Genomic DNA, 16639 nt, shown 5'->3' with positions numbered 1-16639 from the left:
TGAATGTGGAGGAATAGCTACCTCTCCAGTAAAATATAAAGATCTTTGTGTACATCTAAGGAATACTATAGCTGAATTGAGATATTTTCTGGTAAGGGCATCAAAGAGATTAGTAATGCTAAGAATTAACTAATACTCTCTACTCTGGGCTTCTAAACGTCCTCATCTCTCCCAGAAGCCCCAGAACTTGTACATTTAATCTATGGTTAATCTCCAATTTCTTTCCTGTAGCTCATATGGCGACAGACACCCACTTCTCCTTTTCTCTTCATGGTTGAGTATAGGTTTGAGAAGTCAGGAGAAGGTTGTGGCAAAGAAAAACGGTGGTTCCCAGAATTCTACACACTGATGGGCAACAGTGATGATGAAAATCTCCAATAGAGAGAAGGACAAACATCTCTACACATTAGGTGAGGTTTACCTAAGGCTCAGGGAGTTTGGGGTGATGGAAAACTAAGGTTTCAGCCTGACCAGGCTCTGAGTGATGCTGTGACCATTCCCTGAAGGAGCTTGTGAGAAGGAGCACTATTTCTAAGAAGCTTCAGAATACAATCTACTCATGAATCGAAGACTTTCTGAAGTAGACAAAGGTTTAGAAGGTATGGAGCAGAGGAGGGGAGAGGAAAGGAGGGGAGAGGAGATGTAGTGGGGGCAGGGAGTCCAGAGATTGTGAATCCCTGGAACCTGTGGGGGAAAAGTAATGATATCTAGACTCTTGTTTCCCAAAGAAGTGAAGGACAGGGCTGTATTTCTTGGTCCTAGAAATGGGGAGGTTGAATACTTCATCCCAGGGTTTTAGAGAGGTGAAGAGTGAGTCTGCTCTCTTGCATCTTTGGGAAGTAGGAGCTAAGAAGTGAGACATTGGTTAGGTGAGGTGGATACTGGGAAACAGGAATCCTCAATCCTGTGGGATAAGGGTGGGATACAGGATAAGAATGCCTGAGATTTGAAGAAGTAGGGGCTGGAGTCTGAAGTGTAGATTCTAAGGACATATCGTCTGGGAACTGAACTCCCAGTTCACAGACTAGCAGGGACCGGAGATATTTGTTATTTGGTGCCAGAGAGTTGGAAGCCAGAAGACTGAAATGCAGAGTTCTGGAATTGCTGAGGTTGGAGACAGACTTCTGATACTCATGTGGTGGATTGTGGAGAGGAAAACCTAGTCGCTAGGGGAATGATAACTGAGAGTCTATAATCCATGTTCATAAAGGGAAGTAGGATGCTAGGCTATCCCTGGTTTAAGGTGTCATATGAACAATGCCCTCTGGACCATTAAACTTTCCTTCCTCAGGGTGTCAGGACTGCAGATGTTTCATCGCCGTGCTGCAGCTCATCTCCCTTGGGCTCTTGGCTGCTCTCCTCACAGTTATCCTTGTCAAAGGTCAGGAACCTTCAAGGTTAGAGCTTTCCACTCTCCCTTTCAGCATGGGGGTGGAGGTCAAATTAAAGCTGGGACCGTGGTCTCACTTGCCTTCTAGGAACTAGTCAAGTGTCCTCTTCAGACTTCTGAGTGTCAGGAAGGAACTAGTTTCAGAGGCATGGTCTGCCTCCATTTATCCTTGCAGTTTATACTGCACTGGGGAATCAGGATTCCTCATCTTCTAGTGAGATAGATTCAAATGAGATTCTGGGACTTGGACATGATATCCCTGGGAACCCAACACATGTTAGTTAGATCCTGCTCTTCCCTGCCTTTAAAGTTTTTTTTTAATTTGAGAATTTCACACATAAGTATATTATTTTGACCAAATTTCCTACCTTCTCCCTGCCCTCCATTTCCTCCCATCTTCCACTGACACTTTTACCTCCCAGCTTCATGTGCTCCTTCATTTTTATAATCTATTGGATGCACTTAGTGCTCTTAATGTATATGAGTGTGAGACCACCTACTAGAGCATCGGTAGCTCTTGGGGCATAAGAGAACTGTCTCCCCTCCATTCCGCAGCAGCCATTAATTGCGCACAGCTATTCCAATAGGGTTGGTGCTTCCTGTGCCCCTTCTCCATCTTGTTGGGTTTGTGCAGGTTTGAGCTGGAGTCACAACACTGTGAGTCCATATGAACAACAGGGCTGGGGCTGGAGAGGTGGCTCAGAGGTTAAGAGCACCCTCTGCTCTCCCAGAGGTCCTGAGTTCAATTCCCAGCAACCACATGATGGCTCACAGCCATCTATAATGGGATCTGGTGCCCTCTTCTGGTTTGCAGGTGTACATGCAAGCAGAGTACTGTATACATAATAAATACAATTAAAAAAAAAAAAGAACAACAGGGCTGTGGGATTCAGAAAACACTGTTTTCCAGCAGTCCTCCACTGCCTCTGTCTCTTACCGTCTTTCTGCCCCACTTCCATGATGACCTCTGAATTTCTGGGGGAGGGTTTGTGTTAGAGATGTCCCATCTGTGTCTGAGCTCTCCACAGGATCTTATTACCTACACACTGAATTGTTAGGAGTCTCTATACCAATTACAAGTTACTGTAAAAAGATGCTCTTTTGATAAGGATTGAGAGCTTCTCATCAGGCTAGCCTGAAGAAATCAGACCTCCCATAGAACAGTTTTCTGTCCCTGGGTCAAAGAGTTAAGAAGCATCTGTTTTGTGGCTCGACAGCCTCCAGTGTATGCTACCTGTCCTTTGCCACCCAGGCTATGTTGAACAAGTCATGTGGTGTGAAACTTTGCTGTGACTCCCTCAAAGTATAGCCAGGCATGGTGGCGTAGGCCTTTAATCCCAGCACTTGGGAGGCAGAGGCAGGCAGATCACTGTGAGCTCCAGGCCAGCCTGGGCTGTAAATCAAGTCCAGAACAGCCAGGGCCACACAGAGAGACCCTGCCTTGAAAAATCAAAAGGAAAAAAACAGAAAAAAAGTAAAACGTTTCTCTTGTTTGAGGAACTTCTCTGAATGCTCCCATGGCCTTCTGCTGTCCTGACAGTGATGTTTCAGACTCTCGTTTGAAGCTCTTTTTAAGGTGTTAAAGGGAAGCCTCTCTTTTACTTTAAAAACCTGCTACATTATGTTCCACATAATAGTGTTTTCTTTTTAATGCTTTTCAACCTAGAGGCTTTGTCCTAGTCTTGAAGCTTATCTAATAAAGTTTATCCCTGAAGGATGGTTATATGTCAGCTCCTTTCCTGAAGCAATAGCTAACTGCTTCCATCTCCATTTTCTTGACATAGGCACTGAAAATCCTCATTCCCAGGACTATGATCAGGAAAAGGAGCACATCCACCAGGAACTCAAACAACTGAAGGATGGATTAGGTAAGCGAACGGAAAATGGACCTCCACGACCATGGAAATGTTTTGTCATGGGATGAGGTGAATACAGCTACCTGGTCTCCAGTCCCTCAGTTTCTGCATATGCTGAATAGAAACACTGAGATGGCACTTACTAGGCACAAGGGCCACACCTCCAGGCCCTCAGTTTTTACATCTGTTGATTGGGAACACAGATTATCAAGTAAAATAGCACTTCTTAGACACACAGGGCCATGCATACAGAATACATACCATTAAAGCCTTTCCCTAATGTCTTCTCTAACATCTAGAGTCTCAGATATTCTATGTATTTAGAGATGTGGCCAAGGACCCTTGGGTTATCTTGGAGGGAACAAGACTTAGGATGTTAAGAGATTAATAGCTGTGTCTGGGGAGAGAGCTCAGCGAATAAAGTGTACAAATAAAGCATGAAGACCCGAGTTTGGATCCATCCATCACATAGAAGCTGAGCATAGCCACAGTGTTTTATGTGGCAGTGGGGCAGGGGTGGGGGGTACAAGCGTATTCCAGGGGTCACTTGCTAGTCTAGCCAAAACATGGAGCTCTAAGTTCAATGAGAGAACCAATCTCAAAAGAAAGTCACACACACACACACACACAGAGAGAGAGAGAGAGAGAGAGAGAGAGAGAGAGACAGACAGACAGACAGACAGACAGACAGACAGACAGACAGGGAGACAAATACAGAGAGACAGAGAGACAGAGATTGAGAGACAGAGAGAGAGGGAGGGGGCAAGGCACTAGTGGCAGTAATTAACTGGACTTTGTACCTAAAACAACAATGCATGAAGTTGGCAGGAATGTGTAATATGGTGATTCTGTTAGGAATATGAAGAGGGGGAAGTTATTGGATTTGATCAAAAGATACTGACTGAATACAGATATACATGCAATAATAGTTTAAAAAGCTTTGTGAATTTTAAGGAGAGTGGAAAGGAATACATGCAAGTGTTTGGTAAGAAGAAAGGGAAGAAATAAAGGTTATAATTATATTATAATTTTAAAAGTAACAAGCCAAAAAGATATTGTCTGCATGAATCAAATGCTCAAATAAATTAATAACATATATTTTAATTAAAAATTTTATTATAATACAAGTATCTAATTTTCCACCCTCCCTATGTCAGTCATCCCATGGCACCCTCAAGTCTCTCAAACTTTAATTTTTATTGTTTCACATATGCAATCCTTTTTTTAAACAATAAAGAGACTAATGGAAGATTTCCAACATCTACTTCTGGCTTCCATTTGCACACACAGAGCAGTGCACAAACAATCGCAGGTGCATACACATGAAGACAACACACACAATAGATAGAAGAGCACAACTCCCCACATGCAGTTTCAAGGAAGGGAGGGTGCCAGTTCTCAAGTGCTTGCAAGGCTCAACTGAAACAGGTACACGGATGCCTTTGCTCACCTGATCTGATCCACCAACAGACCGCCTGTGCCGCCCCTGCCCCTGGGACTGGACGCTCTTCCAAGGAAACTGTTACTTCCTCTCCACATTCCAACAGACCTGGAAGGAGTCTCTTAACACCTGCAGGGAGGTGGGAGCCCAACTAGTGGTCGTCAAAAGTGATGAGGAGCAGGTACGTTGAGTCTGCGTTTCTGTTCTCCTAGGGGCTTGGCTCCGAGGAGATAGAACTTTTCAGATAAGGCACTCTTTTACTGCATTTGAAAAGGGAAGATGACATGGCTATGAACAGGGAGGGGCTGATCCACATTGTGCACTCAGGTAACCACAAAATGGAAACATGGATGTATGCTTTAGGGAACAGTTAATCTTCAGGGTACAATTTTTGAGTGCTAGCCATAGTTTAACAAGTGTCTCCATTGATGTTAAAAGTCTTCATCTGAGGCCCATAAGATAACTTGAGGAGTAAATGTGCTTGCCACAAAGTCGAGGGACCTGAAAGAAGAAACAGAACTAATTCCTGCAAATTGTCTTCTAACACACACACACACACACACACACACACACACACACACAAACACTTTATTATTCTGAAGATAGAGTCTCTGGAGAAATGTCCAGACCACCAGACTTTTATAAGTTTGGGACACTGGCAAAAAGTTTCATGTTGTATTATTTTATTTAAACAAATCATGTTAGCCAGATGCTAAAAATTAAGATCTGTTAAGTCACAGTACACACTTTTTCTTAATTATCTGTCCCAAAGAGAGCTTGTATGAGGTCTGCCTGATCTTCTCTTCACATCTGTGCTTGTGTATATGTACTCACATTGGTGCAAAGCTCTCTCTCTCTCTCTCTCTCTCTCTCTCTCTCTCTCGTGTGTGTGTGTGTGTGTGTGTGTGTGTGTGTGTGTGTGTGTGTGTAGATGATCTGATATAAGCTCAAGTGTGCATTTGTTACTGCAGTAGAAAGCTAAGGTCTGACTGAAAGCAGATCTCTATGCCTAGATACTGAGAAGACACAACTAGAAAATAATAGCAGAACTTCATCTTGACTTCTCCTTTTCTGCTCCAGAGATTCCTTCATTGGATCTCTATGAAGAAAGGAAAAACCTGGATGGGGCTGTCAGACAGCATGAAGGAAGGCCAATGGCTGTGGGTGGATGGTTCACCACTGCAATGGAGGTAATACAGTGTGTTGGAGGGCATTGAAACTATGACCCAAGAAATAGTTGTGGTTTCTACCTACTCCTTGGACTCCTAGGCATGAAATTATGTTAATCAGGATGTGTGTGTGTGTGTGTGTGTGTGTGTGTGTGTGTGTGTGTGTGTGTGTGAATTCTGATATGACTTTCCAATCCCACCACCTGAGCTGAAGGAGGAGTTTTCAACGTGGTAGATACTGCAGTAATCCCTTCCCCGCTGAGGTGTGAATGGTTCCTATTGGTTTAGAGGGCAACTGGAATCTCAGGTGAGGATCCAATGACTCTTTCCACCCCTTCCTACAAAGGGATGTGAACTATCCACAAGTCCAGTTGAGACGGGTTTTGCAAGCAGACACAGCTGATCCAATAAAAATGGCAACTGTTTTGCTTTGAGCATTTTGTTTTGAATCAATGTGTGATCTAAGTGTGAGCATTCGTAGAGAACCTGAAAGATAGGAGTATTCTTGCCTCCAGAATACTTAAAAGATTCACTATACTGTGGAAGCTACAAAGGAATTGTTCCATACCATGGAAAGCATGGAAAGAAACAGGTGGAAGAATGAAGGCCAAAATTTTTCTTTTGATGTACATGGAAATAAATATGTAAGATGGTATACCAGGCTAGCTTGGAATCTCAGTGCATTGTGAAATATAATGTCTCGTATTCAGTATGAGACATGCTTAGTGATCATCAAAGAATCACAGATAATCAGAATTCAGTGGGTCCCTGATTTTCCCAGCTTTGTGCCTGTTTGTTTAGATGTCCTCTATTTTTTGTAAGGGTTAGAAAGTTACAGAGAATCTGCTAATTGACTGAGTTTATATATCAGGGAGGGGAAGAGAAAAATCTCAAGTCTCAGGGTATTTGTTTAAAAAAAATCTTTGTGTACTGAATCAATAATGTGGGACCTTCTGCTAGGGTCTAAGTCTGGCATTTACAGATTGCCTCTGAGCTCTGTACAAGATGACAGACACCCTCTATCAGCTAGGTCCCATCTCTGCCAGATCCTTTAAGGAGAGTCACATAGCCCTCAGGGAAATAACAGGCCAACCCTTTTCTGATACAAAACCCATTCTTTATACACCTAGGGATTCCTGGAAACAAGAGCCGCATGCTAATGAGATGTCTTGATGTCTTGGATTTCAACCAATGACCTTTACCTGTACCTGGAGTTCTTCTCCGACCAATAGAATAATTAAGTACTGATATCACCCTCTTTTGACAGGACTGACTGTGTTGTTGTGTGTAAATGAAGTATCCCTGTCTCTCCTAGGCCCAGTGATTCAAACACATTCACCCTCAAAATCCCCTCCCATGGCCCAAGGTTTATAAGTTCCTGTTTCACATGAAATAATTGAGCATCATATGTTTCATCAAAGATTGTCTGATACTCATCACTTATTCTGGAGAAGGAAGGGCTCCCCCTTTCCCCCAAAGAACTCATCACTGGACCCCCAGGGCTTGGCTACTGGTCAGGCAGCCATGGACTTCTCGCCACCATGTGTTTCTGCCATTCTAGATTGTCATCATGTATTGCTATGGCCATCTTTCTAGTGCCGCCCAACCTACCTCAGTGCCCACCTGCAGGAGCAAGTGGCTGACTGTTCTAGAAGCAGCCATTTTGTTTTCTCAGACAAGGCTGGGATCCTGCCTCTGCCTCTGCCTCTGCCTCTCTCAGTTTCAGAGATCCTAGAAAGCCTCCATTACCAGTTTCAGCCACCAACTTGCTCAAGCCTGGGCTTCCCTGCCTCTCAGAACCTTGATCTCCTTTGACCCTGCACTTCACCCTTTTCCTCTCCAGGGTATGTGCTTTCAGTTTCTGGCTCAACAGTGCCCAAGCTTCTCTGGAGAATGCCCTACAAAGCCCAGGCTTTCCACTGAATTCAGAAAGACCAATAGGATGAGAAATTTAGTAAGGAAGCTACACTAGACACTGGGAATATTCTCCCTTACTGAAGAACTTAGCCAATGAAGAATAAAGCGTGACAGAAATGTGCGATAAAGATTTTTAAAACCACTGATTTGCACCAAATCTGTATAGCAGTTTTTTTTTGTTTGTTTGTTTTTTTGTTTTTTGTTTTCCTCTGTTCAGGATGCCACCTGATTAGGCAAAACCTAAGATAAGACAATTGAAGTTTTGTGAAATCTGAATTATGGAACATGAGTGTTTTTTTTATACAAATAACTTAGGCATGCTGTCAGGTTCTGAGTGTGGTATGGCCACCATATGCGCATGGGATAGATGTGAAAGCATCCTTGTGCCAGACGTTTGAAGTGGTTGACGTTATATGGCCAGCACAAAGGTTGATGTTCTTTGGGGGTTTTTCCAATTTCAGGAACTATTGGTCTCAAGGGGAGCCCAACAACATGGACAATGAAGACTGTGCAGAATTTTCATATTTTGGATGGAATGATATCTCGTGTTTCTTAGAGAAATTCTGGATCTGCAAGATGCCTGCATATTCATGCTCTTGGTGAAATCTGTCCATACCCATGGCACCTGTATATCCAACCTATTTACCGTTTAGCTCAACTTACGTACATTCATTTAATTTCCTTCTGTCTTTCTGTGGGCATGGGATCTCAAGAATAGAACTGAACTCTACTTTTCCTTATCTTATTTCCCAAGGCTTGGGCCACTCTAATGCCTCATCCTGTGCCTACAGTGGTTTTGTGGTTTCTCCCCATATTTTCATCTTTCCTCCTAAACTAAGTTCTGCATTGCTCACCACTCTTTAGGGTTGGCTGAGATTCTCCCATAGCTTTGTATAGTTAATACAATTGACTACAGTAGGTGAGACTGGTTGAGGAAAACACAGAACCTTTAGCACAGTGGAGCTCAGTCTGTGGATTGAAAACTCTTTGGGAGTGACATGCCAGATAGCCTGTATGTCTAATGTTTACATTACTATAAATAACAGTAACAAAGTATAGGTATGATGTAACAATGAAACAATTTTATGATCGGGGCTGGTCACAACATGACTAGCTATATTAAGGGGTCATGCAATTAAGAAGGCTGAGAACCATCTCTTTATCAGGTGGAGCCTTGATAGAGAAATGACATCACTGAGGTGGGCTTTGAAATTTATACTTCAACCTCACTTGCTGTTCTCACTCTGCCTACTGTGTGCGAATGGAAATAAGATCAAGCAGCTTCCTGATTATGCTGCCATGCTTTCTCTTTCCCTACTGTCCCTCCCCCAACATAGTGAACTCATCTATTTGGAATGAACCAAAATAAATCTTTTCATCCATATGCTGCTTTCTGTCTGGGTATTTTATAATAGTAACAGAGAAGTATGTCAATCAAATCCAATAAGAGATTGAGAGTTGGTACAAAGAAATTAGGTATATTGAACATTTGGCTTCCTGGAACAGGCACAGTGATCAGCATCTAAGGTTCATGTTGGGGGAACTCATGTATGCAAATCTCTTTATTAAGAGAGGAAGAAGTTACAAGGATATCATGAGAAGTAAGTGGATCTCCTGAGTGGGCCACTTTTTATCTATAGCATATGTCTCCTTTAGCCTCATAATTAGAATATTGAAATTTATCCTGACCACTGTACCAAGTTCCTATAGTTTTATTTAAACAGAAATGTTACTTTTCATAAAGTTAGGCCTATGAGCCACTTAAAAGATTCTGATAAATGATGTCTAGTAATAGACTAGGGAGGGCATTAAGAAATATAAATGGATAGGATCCAAGATGGTGGCACCGATCACACATTGTGTCTGATTAGCAGGAAAACCAGGACTGCGCAGCAACCTAAAGACCAAACTGAGAGTAACAAAACACTAGTGCTGCTGATTCCCAGGTGAGAGGGATCTACATTCTGTGTGTGCACAGGTGGGTCCAAACCCTGGCCACCCAGCTAACCCACAAAAAAATCTTGGGGACAGCCCATGTCAGCCACCGTCTTGGGAAGAACTGTGCAGCTTTGGGATTTTACCACCTGCTTACAGCTTGCGCTATCTGGGAGAAAAGGACTGTGCAATATCCATGCAGCTTAGGGCTCTCGCTGCCCATCTACTGCTTGGTGGATCATGCACGGGGAGCGGCTGACAGGCAGAGCTGAGTCACAGCACCAGACATAATCCACATTAGCTGACTCCTGAAAAAGAATGCAGGGCACCCAAGCACATTTGAGCTCTGATCTGTCTCAGCCCCCTAACTACTTGCTGGCCTGGTTTAGGTGAATCACAGAGCAGAAAAGCAAAAGCACAGCCATGCCATCTCAAGAAGACCTGTGGAGAGAAGAGCTGAATCCAAGTGCTAGCCACAATCTGCATTAGCCAGCTACAGTCAACTTCAGGCCTTGGTCTATCTCCATCCACCTGCCTGAAGCATACAGCTCAGACACAGCTAAGACACAAAGCAAGCAAGCTGAGCAGAGACCTGCTCAGGCCACAATCCACATTACCTGCTACCTTGCTAGCAGCTTCAGGCTCTGATCTCACCCCACCCACCTATAGCCTCTTGGCCTGATCCACTTAGGTCACAGAGTAGAGACCTGTGTGGGCCACACTCCACATTAGCTGCTCATTTGTGAGTGTCTTTGAGCTCTGATATCTCTCTCTCTCTCTCTCTCTCTCTCTCTCTCTCTCTCTCTCTCTCTCTCTCTCTCTCTCTCTCTCTTCAGGATCAGTGAAGAGATTGGGTCTTAAAAAATAGTGAGCATCGATGGAGAAATGGCCCAACAGATGAAGGCTCTTGCTGCCTTTATGATTTGCATTTGATCCCTGGGGCCAACATGGTAGAAGAAGATGCCTGATTCTAGGGTGCTGTCCTCTATTATCCATGTATGTATCATGCATATCAAGTGTGAAAGGACATGCACAAACACACACATGGATGGGGGACACATACAATGAAATATGTCTGAACAGATGGTTTAGAGGTTAAGAGCACTTACTGCTCTTTCAAATAACTTAAGTTAGTTTTCCAGAACTCATGCAGGAACATTCACAACAGCCTGTAACTTTAGCTCTAGTAGACCCAGTGTCCTCTTCTGGCAAACTGTAGGCACCTAAGACTTTTACACACACACACACACACACACACACACACACACACACACACGCACACGCACGTGCACACACACACACACACACACACATAATGACATTTATGTGGATAATGATAGAAGAAGGCATCAGATGTCAATCTTTGGCCTCACGCATGCACACATACATGCACATGCATTTTCACATGTCCATGCACACATGTCCACACACTCCATACACAAACCTACACTCATAATAATGTGAGCCTGTACCCAAGCTATATTATGTGAACCACACTGTAGACACCCCTTACCCATAACACACTAAATGACTTAAAAGAGATAATGTCTCTTATCTCTACTTCACTTATTTTTTCCTGAGGTGACAGTAAGATCTTTCTACCTCCTCCCCTCACTCCCCTCACTCCTCTCTCTGTGAGTGTGTATGTTATGAGTGACATTTACATGGGTCCATGTTTGTTTATGGATAGGTTGGTGCATGCACATATGTGTGAGTATGTCAATGTCAGGTGTCTTCATCAATTGCTCTTCATTTTAGTGTGTGTGGGGTGTATGTATGTTTATTTTAATGTGTGAAAGCATGCATATGGAAGCCAAAGATTGACATAGAGTGATTATTGTCCATTTTTCTCTTCTCTTCTCTCCCTCTGTCTCTCTCTCTCTGTCTCTCTGTCTCTGTCTCTCTGTCTCTGTCTCTCTCTGTCTCTCTCTCTCTCTCTCTCTCTCTCTCTCTCTCTCTCTCTCTCTCTCCCAGCACTTTAATGATTGAACTACCTCTCTAACCTTCACCTAATATTTTTAAATAAAGGGTCTCTCACTGACCTAAAGTTCACCAATGAAGCTTAACTAGCTGGCCAATGGTCTCTAGGACTTGCTGTGTCTTGCCTTCTCAGCACTAGTATTATAAGTACACGTCACCATACCATTTTTTTTTAATGTGTGTGTTTTGGGGATCAGATATTAACACTTTTATGGTAGACACCTTTCCAACCAAGTCATCTTCTGGGCTCAAAAACAATCTCCTGATTAAAAATTTTTTCCTTCACTTTTTGACTTAGGACCAGCCTTTAACTTCCTCTTATGTAACTCTGCTGGTGTTATGAGATACCAGATTTAAAAAAAAAAAAAACCTAAGAAGTGAGTTCTGGGGGTCAAACTCAGATTCTCTTTCTTGCAATGCCAACACTTTTACTGGCTGAAGCATCTTCCTCCCCCCAGCTGTCTAACACACTATATTTAAACAACCCAAACACACTGCAAATCACTCCTGCCACCATTACACCTGACCGTGTGTAAGAAGACTGCTCCATGTACAGGGGGAGGAAATCCCCCTCAGGAGCAGTCATAGGGGAGGGGGGAATAAGGGGAAAATGGGAGGGAGGGAAGAATGGGAGGATACAAGGGATGGGATAACCATTGAGATGTAACAAGAATAAATTAATAAAAATTTTTTTTAAAAAGAAAGAAGACTGCTCCGCATTATTCAATGAATGCCATGGACAATTAAGCCCAAGGGAGCTAGGAAATGACAGCTAGAGTCAGAGTTTCACAGCCCTGTCCCACACTTTGTGATGCTCCCTGGCCCTAAGATCTACCTGTCTGACATTGGTGAGCCATCTACCCACTGCCATGTGCCGTTCTGTTTCAGGTCTGAGAGACCTATCCAGGCAGATCCATTATCCTTAGAAATCACATGCAGGAACGTCTGCAACAGAAGGAAAGAAATCAGTATGGATACTACTTCATTCCCCATATCTTCCGCCTACTGTTTCCCCCCAGCATTCACTCTTATACCTTAAAGGAGACCTGACACACGCTCCAGTGGTCTGAGTCCCTCCCACATCTGTATCCTGTGGCCGAATTAGAGACTGTCTGCAGGTGGAGTCTCCAGACGTGTTCCAGGATGTGTTTCCAGTATCTGTGATGAGCATGCCCATACAAACTCACCCATGAGGTTAATGTACCAGAAGCCAGCTAGGTCAGGACGGCTACCAGTGCTCAGCATCCTTTAGCTATGTGTTGAGTAATGTCCCGTTAGCAGCACAGTTGCATAATTTACACAAAATAAACTGGCAAAAGCATTCGCTTATATAATTTTACCCTAATGCAACAATATACTACCACCTAGCCAGCGTGCCAGCTGGGACTTTGTGATAGTTTTAATTACCACATTGACAGAACCGAGACTCGCCTAAGACAGGCCTCTTGGCATACCAGTCAGGTAGTTTCTAGACTAATTGATGTGGAAAGACCAATTTTAACTGTGAGCAGAACTGTTCCCTGAGCAAGGGTTATGGGTGTGTGAGCACCAGTGTTCAGCACTCTCTACTTCTTGACTGTGCACGCCACGTGGCTGGTTCCCTCAAGCTCATGTGGCTGCGACTTTCCTGTAACCCAGCAATGTGAGCCAAGAAAGCATTTTTTTCTCTTAAATTGCCTTTAAAATGTTTTATTTTACCATTCATATTATGTGCATGTATATGTGTGTGGGTAGGTACACATGTGAGTGTAGGTTCCACGGAGGCCAGAAGAAGACATTAGATCCCTCGAAACTGAACTGAGGTCCTCATGGGGCATCAAATGCTCTTAAGCACTGGCCCCTGCTCTCCAGCACCCTTGAGTTGCCTTTGTGAGAGCATTAGCACAGCAATAGTAAGAGAAACTAAGAGAGATGATTTATGTCTTAGGAGTTTTCTGAAGCATTCATGCATGCTCACAACTTGGTTTATCCACCCCGAGGATGCTGGGGACTCCCTCGTTGCCACATTCCCCCGCCCCTAATTCTCCAAGTGGAGTAACCAACCCCAACCAGAAACACTTTCTGGCCAATCATTGCCTGTGTACTCACTCAATGAGGAACCCCACGAAGCATACCTGTTCTTCATCACTCTCAACGATGACTAGTTGAGCCTCTACTTCCTGGCAGGCAGCAAAGGAATCACTCCAGTTACGGTGGGACTTGGAGAAGTAGTAACATTTTCCCCTGAAGAGTGTCCATTCCCAGGGGCAAGGACGACAAAGGCTGTCTGTTAGGGGGAGGTGGATCAGGATGGATGCACACTTGGATGCCCATGATCCTGTATCTGCTCAAGCCCTCCAGACCCAGAGCCCTCCTTCAATTAACATTGCATCCTGGGACAAGCAGGGAACTTAAAGATTATGCTAGAGCTCAGGAAGCTATCTTGACTACTGCGTGTATGACCACTGTGACACTGAGCGCCTACTATGTGCACAGCCCAGTGAACACTGAGTGCTGACTTGTGTGTGTGTGTGTGTGTGTGTGAATTATGAATCCCTAGTTTGTGTGTCACCCCCACGAGATGACAAAATGATACCCTGGATGTTGAACTGTGTTCTTATTAATTAAATTTATTTACTTAATTAAATTAAGTGTGTGTGTGAAGGTGTACAAGTGAACTAAGCTGGCCGGCCAGTGCATCTAAGGGATCCACCTGTATCTATTTCCTCAGTGCTGGGATTAGAAACATACATTCTCACACCTTTAAAAATACATAGGTTCTGTGGCCCAAACTCAGATTCTGTTTGGCAATCGCTCCACCAACCAAGACATCAAGTCCCCACAGATGTGGAAATGAGTGTCCAGAAGGAGACCTTCTTAGGTCCTTAGCTGCCTGATTTCTACTCGCTTACCCACTTCATGCCTCAGTTTCATCAGTTGCTTGTAGATTTTCTCATTCCCAGAGGAGCTGGGACCCTTGAATCCTGCACCAAGAATCCAGAAACTATAACTATAAAATGCTTACTGTGTGTTATAACCCGCACCAGATGTCTGGAGCAGGACATCTTCTGTAATCACATTTAAAGAGAAGAAAATGGTACATGGTGATGGTCAAACCACAAGAAATAGACCTGGCCTCTTCCTCCTACCCCTTATCCATTCCTCTTCTGTTCCAGGGTGGGCAAGCCCCTAGAAGTTGTAGCATGGCCCATTGTCAACAACCTCTCCCCCAATTCCCTTAAACAGATACTACTGTCACAACCAACAGGCCAGGCCATAGAGCGGCAAATCCCTGACTGACCTTGAACAAGAACAGCCACCAGAAGCCCGGCCAGGAGCACAATGGAGAACAGATGCAACGTTATGAGGCCATGGCTATGGCTCAGACACCCTGTGGGAGAGAGGGGTATTTCACAACAAGGCTGTCACTCACCTCTTAACCAGTAAATAACCAGTAAATAGTAAGTCCCAGTGTCTACCTTCCTAGTTCTATGTAGATCAAGATCTAGTCTCTAGGTCTGAGCCTTTAGGTTCCAGAAACACAGAGAAATCCCTAATTCTCGAGGATCCAAGACTCTGAGAAAATATTTCTACCTCTAAATGATCAACTGCACACACACACACACACACACACACACACACACACACACACACACACAACCGTGTGTGGAAGCTAGAGGTGAATGTGTATGTGTGTATAAGTTTGTGTTTATGTGTGCACGTGTATGTCACTGTGTGGCGGCCAGAGGTGAAGACACAGCCCCAAGCTGCCTCCCACCAAATGAATAAGTCCCATTGCCGCCTCACCTAGAGGGCCTAGAAGTTGCTTCTTGTTTGCTTTCATGGAGTCACCCATCACTGCTGCTTCCCTTCAATACCTAGGACTCCTGGCAACACCAGCTTTAACTTTGCACACAGCTGTTCCCCACTGTCTGAATCAGAAAGAGAAAAGGGGGAAGTGGGTACCACCACCGGAAGATGCTTGAGGAAGGCACTGAACATCTGATACAGCATGGCATGTGTTTCTCGTTTTCTTCTTCAGTAGTTAATAGCAATACTAGATAATGAAGCATTTTATATGATACACTATTTACAGTGTGTGTGTGTGTGTGTGTGTGTGTGTGTGTGTGTGTGTGCGCGCGCGCACACGCGCGCAGTTGATCATTTAGAAGTATGTTGTTAGGGATTGGCAGGATGTTTTCGTGTGTGTGTGTGTGTGTGTGTGTGTGTGTGTGTGTGTGCAGTTGATCATTTAGAAGTATGTTGTTAGGGATTGGCAGGATGTTTTAGCAGGTGTTTCAGTTCACTTATATGATACTGAGATAAGCAGCATGGCCAAAAAACTGCTTGGGAAGGGTTAGTCCATCATCAAGGGAAGCAAAAGTCAGGAACTCAAGGCAGGGGCCTGACTCATAGAGGAACACTGCTTATTGACTTGATTTATGGCTCGTGCTCAGCTTGATTTATTTTTTAAAATTTTTTATTGATTATAATTTATTCGCACTACATCCCAATTGGTATCCCCTTGCTCTTATCTTCCTGTCCCCACCCTCCCTCTCCCTTCCGCCCTATTCCCTCACTCTAGATCTCAACATCATCTGGGTACAATCTATCAAGTCTGACCGGAATAGCCTGCATCCCTTTTCTCTGCATGCCTACAAGAGATCACTGCCGAGATGCAGTGATCAAATTGGGGGCACCAGAGTGCGTGTCACAGGGTCAGAGGCAGCCCTTCTCCCACGTGGAGAATTAACTCTCCATTGGCTACCTCTGAACAGGGGACTGGGTCAGCTCCTTTCATTGCCCTTGGTTGATGCATCAGTTTGTCCAGGACTGCGAGCCTTGATGGCCTCCCAGGGGCTCCCAAGCCCTCCAGGTCTTCCCATTCCCCCACACTTCCATACAACTCTCAGTTCTTTGCCCAAGGTCCTACTTCAAGTCTCAGTATCTGTCCTGGTCCCCTGCTAGTCTC

The 16639-nt window shown here is 44.1% G+C and overlaps 2 protein-coding genes across 11 annotated transcripts; one reads left to right on the top strand and one right to left on the bottom strand.

The window, feature by feature from the left end:
• The first annotated feature begins 240 nt into the window (after positions 1-240).
• LOC311587688 (CD209 antigen-like protein C) lies at positions 241-11565 on the top strand. Of its 8 annotated transcripts, none has more exons than XM_084764777.1 (7): positions 241-410; positions 1292-1381; positions 3175-3258; positions 4717-4868; positions 5768-5877; positions 9648-9719; positions 10545-11565. In XM_084764777.1, the coding sequence occupies exons 1-7, from the start codon at positions 362-364 to the stop codon at positions 10567-10569; spliced, it is 582 nt and encodes a 193-aa protein (XP_084620903.1). In that variant the 5' UTR covers positions 241-361; the 3' UTR covers positions 10570-11565. The 8 variants fall into 8 exon arrangements, with proteins under 8 accessions (XP_084620903.1, XP_084620902.1, XP_084620906.1 ...); XM_084764776.1 differs by having other exon boundaries at positions 9645-9719; XM_084764775.1 differs by lacking the exons at positions 9648-9719; positions 10545-11565 and adding exons at positions 507-599; positions 8235-9604 and having other exon boundaries at positions 274-410.
• An 89-nt stretch (positions 11566-11654) lies between these two features.
• LOC311587691 (CD209 antigen-like protein D) lies at positions 11655-15590 on the bottom strand. 3 transcript variants are annotated; one of them, XR_014775944.1, is made up of 6 exons: positions 15475-15590; positions 14969-15058; positions 14580-14651; positions 13803-13954; positions 12723-12846; positions 11655-12633 (listed from the first exon to the last, which is right to left on the bottom strand). XR_014775944.1 is itself a non-coding variant. In XM_084764783.1 (5 exons), exons 1-5 carry the CDS (start codon positions 15521-15523, stop codon positions 12520-12522), a joined length of 477 nt encoding a protein of 158 aa, XP_084620909.1. In that variant the 5' UTR covers positions 15524-15590; the 3' UTR covers positions 11655-12519. The 3 variants fall into 3 exon arrangements, 2 of the variants coding, with proteins under 2 accessions (XP_084620909.1, XP_084620910.1); XM_084764783.1 differs by lacking the exon at positions 12723-12846; XM_084764784.1 differs by lacking the exon at positions 11655-12633 and having other exon boundaries at positions 12709-12846.
• Between the last annotated feature and the right edge of the window lie 1049 nt (positions 15591-16639).

The sequence above is a fragment of the Acomys minous genome (assembly GCF_964271855.1).
Source record: "Acomys minous genome assembly, chromosome: 16".
Lineage (NCBI taxonomy): Eukaryota > Metazoa > Chordata > Mammalia > Rodentia > Muridae > Acomys > Acomys minous.
Note: the sequence above shows the minus strand (reverse complement) of the source record. Positions and strands in the feature narration are given on the sequence as shown.

Bases quoted from the DNA above. Each gene is read 5' to 3' on its own strand.
- LOC311587688 (XM_084764773.1), top strand. From the start codon at position 362: ATGATGAAAATCTCCAATAGAGAGAAGGACAAACATCTCTACACATTA. The intron at 4,869-5,767 runs GTACGTTGAGTC...TTTCTGCTCCAG, and splicing joins TCAAAAGTGATGAGGAGCAG to AGATTCCTTCATTGGATCTC. The intron at 5,878-8,234 runs GTAATACAGTGT...TTCCAATTTCAG, and splicing joins GGTTCACCACTGCAATGGAG to GAACTATTGGTCTCAAGGGG.
- LOC311587691 (XM_084764783.1), bottom strand. From the start codon at position 15,523: ATGGGTGACTCCATGAAAGCAAACAAGAAGCAACTTCTAGGCCCTCTA. The intron at 15,059-15,474 runs GTGAGGCGGCAA...TCTCTCCCACAG, and splicing joins GCAACTTCTAGGCCCTCTAG to GGTGTCTGAGCCATAGCCAT. The intron at 12,634-13,802 runs GTATGCTTCGTG...CTTCTGTTGCAG, and splicing joins TTGAGAGTGATGAAGAACAG to ACGTTCCTGCATGTGATTTC.